General features: G+C 42.4%; 2 protein-coding genes across 3 annotated transcripts; both read left to right on the top strand.

Annotated features, from left to right (window-relative positions):
• The first annotated feature begins 461 nt into the window (after positions 1-461).
• LOC106329469 (F-box protein At3g17710-like) lies at positions 462-3,531 on the top strand. 2 transcript variants are annotated; one of them, XM_013768127.1, is made up of 2 exons: positions 462-1,527; positions 1,695-3,531. In XM_013768127.1, the coding sequence occupies exon 1, from the start codon at positions 532-534 to the stop codon at positions 1,393-1,395; it is 864 nt and encodes a 287-aa protein (XP_013623581.1). In that variant the 5' UTR covers positions 462-531; the 3' UTR covers positions 1,396-1,527; positions 1,695-3,531. The 2 variants fall into 2 exon arrangements, with proteins under 2 accessions (XP_013623581.1, XP_013623582.1); XM_013768128.1 differs by having other exon boundaries at positions 462-1,532.
• A 298-nt stretch (positions 3,532-3,829) lies between these two features.
• On the top strand, positions 3,830-4,981 carry LOC106333564 (F-box protein At3g17710-like). Its single transcript, XM_013772000.1, has one exon. It carries the CDS (start codon positions 3,834-3,836, stop codon positions 4,953-4,955), a length of 1,122 nt encoding a protein of 373 aa, XP_013627454.1. The 5' UTR covers positions 3,830-3,833; the 3' UTR covers positions 4,956-4,981.
• Positions 4,982-5,905: the final 924 nt, after the last annotated feature.

Raw genomic sequence — 5,905 nt, 5'->3', positions numbered from 1 at the left:
AGTAGATGATCATAGTACTTGAGTTGGTAAAGGGGTGGAGGATCATTTCAAAGTTTATCTTATAACACAATAGAATTAATTGTTCTACCAAAAAAGGATTAATTAACTTCATACATAGATAATCACCAATTCACGGCAAATGAAGCATTTAGATATAATATTCAAATGCAAATGGCAAATGAGAATTTTAGACTGATATTCTTTTTTTATAGAGAGTTGGAGCCTCCAAACTTTATAAATCGTATGGCGGCTGAGGCTAATGCCTTTCTCCTAACACTGTCGGCACACCACTATCAAATCATGATTTCCAGCGCATGCAATGTTTGTTTATATTACTTTACATGGTCCAAAAAGCAGACTAAGACAAAGTTTCACATTATTTTTTCTGGTGGAAATTTCAAATACATCATGAAATGGTGTGCCAAATAAATAAAAAATCAGTCAGTGGAAATGCAGCCAAGTTGTATGATATATAAAAGATTTATGGTTTCTCATCTCTTTATTTATCACGAAAGCTAAATAACAATTATAATGGAGCCCGTGAATCTTCCGTGGGATGTGGAGAAAGAGATCCTCTCTCGACTTCCACCTCTATCTCTTGTTAGATTCAGAACCGTATCTCAACACTGGAACGGTCTTTTAAATGACAAGAAGTTCGTCAACAACCACTTGGCTCGTGTCCGTCCCCAAATCATTTTCCTGACCGAATCCAAGGTTTACTCGATTGACATCGATCTCGGCAAACCCCTTGATCCAACCATAGAGGTGCATGAGATACCATCTGTTTTTCCTTATAAAGCTACGGACTTGACGCATACCGCCATCACGTCTTGTGATGGGTTCTTATTTCGTGACTTTTGGAAGCAAGGTGTTGCGATTTGGAACCCGTGGTTAAGACAAGTTGGTTGGATCGAGTACGTCGATAAGGGCTTCCATTTTTGCGGTGTAGGGTACGATAGGACTAGACCCGACAAGACTTACAAGATCTTGGGGTACTTTAACTGTCTCCGTACGGTAAGCGACACTTACCAAGTAGGTTACAAAAGAATTGCGGTCTACGAGTGTGCATCTCACGCGGTGAAGTTTCTTGATGTCCCTTTCAAGCAGTGGCCCAACATGGGACCTTTGTCCTTAAACGGGAATCTCTATTGGGTCACTAGCAATCCTGATGACACTAATGAGTATCTCATCAGAAGCTTTGATTTCTCCAATGAGATGTTCAGAACCTTTTGTCTCCTTCCTTGTCGGAAGAACCATTCTCGCGATGAACTTGTCCTCGCGGTTTATAAGAGAGATGGTTTTTCATTGTTAAAGCAATGCTATGTAACGGGTGAGATAGAAGTTTGGGTGACAAAGAACAAAATCAGTGAAGAGGACTTGCTGGTGACGCCATAGCTGCAGTCAGGTTGCGTTTCCTCGAGTTTGATCCTTTGAAGACTTTATGACTTATACGAATCTCTCGTTGCTTAGCCTTTGGGGGTCTTCCTTTCCTTTTGCTGTTTTGCGGCGGCTGTGGTAGCACAAGAGGTAAGGTAGCACTTTTTCCGTCTCCATTTCATTTTCCACCTCTATTTCAGCCACCCTGGTCGTGATGTATGCCTGTTGTGCCTCTTGTTCTCTCGCTACAGTAGTTGCTGCTGTCTGTTCCATGAGACCGTGTACTTCTCCATCTAATACTCTTTGTTTTCGCACAGCACTCTCCACTGGGTCGGCACAATTTGTGTATTGGTAGGTAACTTCTCTCAGTTCCTCCATAACCTCTTCTGTTGTTCGGGTCGGTGGTACTTGTGCAAATTGCAGTGGAGGGAAATCTTCTTTATCCAAGTTCCTCTCCAAAGGAAGCCGATGCTCATCTGCAGCGCGTTCCTTGCCTTCATTACGCTCAGTATGCTGTGCCTTAGTTGCTCAACGGGGGATCTGGTGCCCTGGTTCAAATGTCCCCTGTTTGAGACGACTCTACGGTGTGAGTACTGTGCAGAGACCTCGGTGATTTCGTTTCTGCGTGGGGGCTTCGTTCAGCTCTCATGTTCCTCGGGCCCTCTGTGTCTACATTTGGAGTGATTTTGTTCCCGAGTGGCGGGGCTCTAGACTGGTAAGTAGCCGCACGGTCTCCAAACGGTCTACCATGCCGATCAACACGCTGATGGAACGTTGTTTCCCGAGGGAGTTGTGGAGGGGGGGTGAGTGCCTTCTCGATTCGCGTTGATTGTAGTAGTGGTGGCTTGGTGGGAAGTGGGATCTAGGTGGTCCCATGACCGAGTTGAAAGATGTATCTCTCTTGCGAGGCTCCTGGCTCTCAGAGGTTTGCTTAGAGGGGCAGTCGTGGGCCAGGTGTGAGAGCTTGAGGCAATAGGTGCAGAAGTTCTCTAGCTTCTCGTATTCAAGAGTAATCACACACTCCTCGCCTGCAGAGAATTCAAGAATTGTGTCTTGCGGGAGTGGCTTGAGTCCATCCATCATAACTCGAACTCGAGCAGTAGTCTTTGTGAGAATGTAGCTTTCCAGATGTCCAAACTCTTGTCCAATGTCTCGTAGTATTTTATCATCCAAAAAGCGTAGGGGGATACCTTTCAGGCTGATCCAAAACGGAATCTGTGACGGGAATGTTGGTGAGATGACCGGTTCCCATTGTTGAAGGATGACCATCCAACGGTTGAACTGGTAAGGCCGGTTTTCCAGTACTGTGCGCATCTCTTCTTCCTCCTGAAATCTAAACTGGAAGCAATCGTTGCCCAAATCAGAACCGTGGATTTTTCCCACTAGGTTCCATTTTCTTGTTAGGTAAGGAAGCAAAGACGCCATGTTTTGTTCTCTTCGGTTTGTCACTCTGCCGATAAGAGTGAGGGCATTTTCCCTGATGAGTCTGCTAGTGTCCAGGTTGGAGGCTCTGATTCTGATTCGTGGTCGGGTTTGTTGTTCCCCAACTTTTGCTTTTCCTTTCTCCTCTTCGGTGAGTCTTCTCATTCTGTGTTGCTGTGCAGTTGTCGGTCCTTTATGAAGCTGATGTCTCGACGAGATTAGTTGCCGCTGATGTCTTCAGTAGGGATGTCAGAGGGGAGACTTAGAGGAGTACTTTGTCGACTCTAAGCTTGGTCTTCAGGCGTAGACTACTTTGTTTTTGAGTGTCTTCAGGTTTGTAGTTGGGCTCCGGTACAGAGGAGAGCCTACCATGGTGGTTAGGCTGTCTCCGGTGATAGCTCCGGCCACCAGCGGATGGACGAGTTGCTTTATTTTGAATCTAATATCCAGTGGATGTTACCGAAAGGGGGAAGCAATTCGAATCAAATCGGATGGCAGGGCTGCAGGAAAGAGAGCGAAACCTCAAAACGGAAAGAAACCCGCGGGTAAAGAAGGGTGATGCACAAAGTCAAAACTGTCTAAAGACCACTCTCGAACACAGTGCCTGGGAGAGAAATTTTATACAAAAAAGAGAGATCGCGTTATGGAATATGGCATTCTGAACTATAATACATATATATACTATTACATCAAACAATTAAATGAAAATAAGACTGTAAATAGTTTACAATATAAAATGTCGCAAGCTCATATTTCTATGGCTTCCTGTGACCAAGAGGTCCAAGCCCTGACCAACACCGCTATCAAACCATAACATACATGCAGTGTTTCATAAATTATTACACAAAAGAAGAACAAAAAGGATAAGATTTGTCGACATCATGAATTAGTGTGCCAAATAAAATAATCAGCTACATGCAGCTAACCATCTAGATCCATGGTTTCTCCTGTTGTTGTACATCTATAAATATGTTGTTGCTCATCTCTTATGTATTCGAGTCATAGACACGAAATCTATATAAGTGAAAAGTGTAATGGCGCCGGAGAATCTTCCATGGGATTTGGAGGAAAAGATACTCTCTGGGCTTCCACCTCTATATCTTGTTCGTTTCAGAACCGTATCTCAACACTGGAACGCTCTTTTAAACGACACGAGGTTCATCAACAACCACTTGGCTCGTGTCCGTCCCCAAATCATTTTCCTGACCGATTCCAAGGTTTACTCCATTGACATTGATCTCTGTAGAGGAGGCGTTGATCCAACGATAGAGGTGCGTGAGATACCATCCGATTTTCCTTATCAAGCTACGGACTTGACGCATACAACCATCACAACTTGCGATGGGTTCTTGTTTCGTGACTTTTGGAAGCAAGGTGTTGCGATTTGGAACCCGTGGCTAAGACAAGTTGGTTGGATCGAGTACGTTGATAAAGACTTCCATTTTTGCGGTGTAGGGTACGATAGGACAAGAGCCGACAAGAGTTACAAGATCTTGGGGTACTTTAACTGTCTCCGTACGGTTAGCAACACTTACCAAGTAGGTTATAAAAAAGTTGCGGTCTACGAGTGTGCATCTCACGCGTTAAAGTTTCTTGATGTCCCTTTCAAGCAGTGGCCCAATATGGCACCTTTGTCCTTGAACGGGAATCTTTATTGGGTCACTAGCAACCCGGAGGACACTCATCGTCATGAGTATGTCATCCGAAGCTTTGATTTCTCGAGTGAGATGTTCAAAACCTTTTGTCTCCTCCCTTGTCGGAAGAACCATTCTCGCGATGAATTCCTCCTTGCGTTTTATAAGAGAGATGGGCTTTCGTTATTGAAGCAATGCTATGTAACAGGTTTGATTGAGATTTGGGTGACCAAGAACAAGATAGGCGAAGAGGAAGTGGAGTGGATAAACTTGATGACTTTGCCGACAAGTAATTTACCGATGCTGATTAATAAGCTCTGCGGGGTTAGTTACTTCATCTCTGACAAGACTCTAATTATGTGTTGTGGCGACGATGAAACTGGAGCAGCTTGCTTCTATATTGTGAGGGAAGATATGTGCAAGAAGATTCAAATAGATCTTGGGATTGTTAGGTTTTCTCACTCTGTTTATCTTCCAAATTTTATCTCGGTTCCTTCTGAATTCAGACCGCTGCGAGTTTAAGTTTTGGCTCTTCTTGTTTTATTACAAATCCATTTCATGCCATTTCCTCTTTTTTTTTTGGAAGGTACTTCTGTTTTCAATTTCTTGTATGATGTCTCTATGTGGGTTGATTTGGCAATAAACGATACAAATGGCTTTCAAAATTTGTAATTGTTGTTCTGTTTCCTGCTCTGAGCATATTCCGTTCTTCTTGAACACCTTACATAATGCACACGAGTCCTGCACCAACGAACCAGTTACACTAAATATTTAGAATGTATACTTATGCCAAGAGTCGAAAGTCTACTAATGTAATTAAAAAGGATAAAGCATTTGTCTTATTTGAGAACTAATGTGCTTTTGTCTTCGACGTAGTAAAGCCAGTGGCGAATCCAAGATGATTTTTGACTAGGTGCACATGCACATTGTAAATTTATTGATGACAATACGTGTATATATATATGAAACTAGCTAACGAACACATTAACTTCTGAAAGTATTATGGGTGCATGAGCACCCAATCTCTCCTTAGTAGCTTCGTCCCTGAGTAAAGCCATAGCAAAACCCTAAGCTTTTGTCAGCTTACACCTAGAAACGAATATATATCTCAATTTATAGCAGCTTAAACGCCTTAATTGGTATTAAAATCACATAACAGTACATTACTAACTATTATGATCTAGAGGAGAAGAAAGAATACCATTATGGATCTCTACTTGGTAGAAACGACTTCTCTACATTTTTATTCAATTCTCTCCATGATAAGAAATTACAAATAATATCATACTTAACAATAAAACTAAATGATAAGACTGATGAGTCAAAATACAAAAAAAAAATCCTAGTTATAGTATGAAAAAAAAAAGAAAATATAACATAAATGCACATAAGAAGTAAAGATCATATGCACAACAGATGCGGCTTGGGAAAAAGACACCCAACGGGCAGGCTTGGCTTGGACTTTCGAAGGA

This window comes from Brassica oleracea, chromosome C3, assembly GCF_000695525.1.
Source record: "Brassica oleracea var. oleracea cultivar TO1000 chromosome C3, BOL, whole genome shotgun sequence".
Lineage (NCBI taxonomy): Eukaryota > Viridiplantae > Streptophyta > Magnoliopsida > Brassicales > Brassicaceae > Brassica > Brassica oleracea.
The sequence above is the reverse complement of the archived record's forward strand: the minus strand, read 5'-3'. Positions and strand labels throughout refer to the sequence as shown.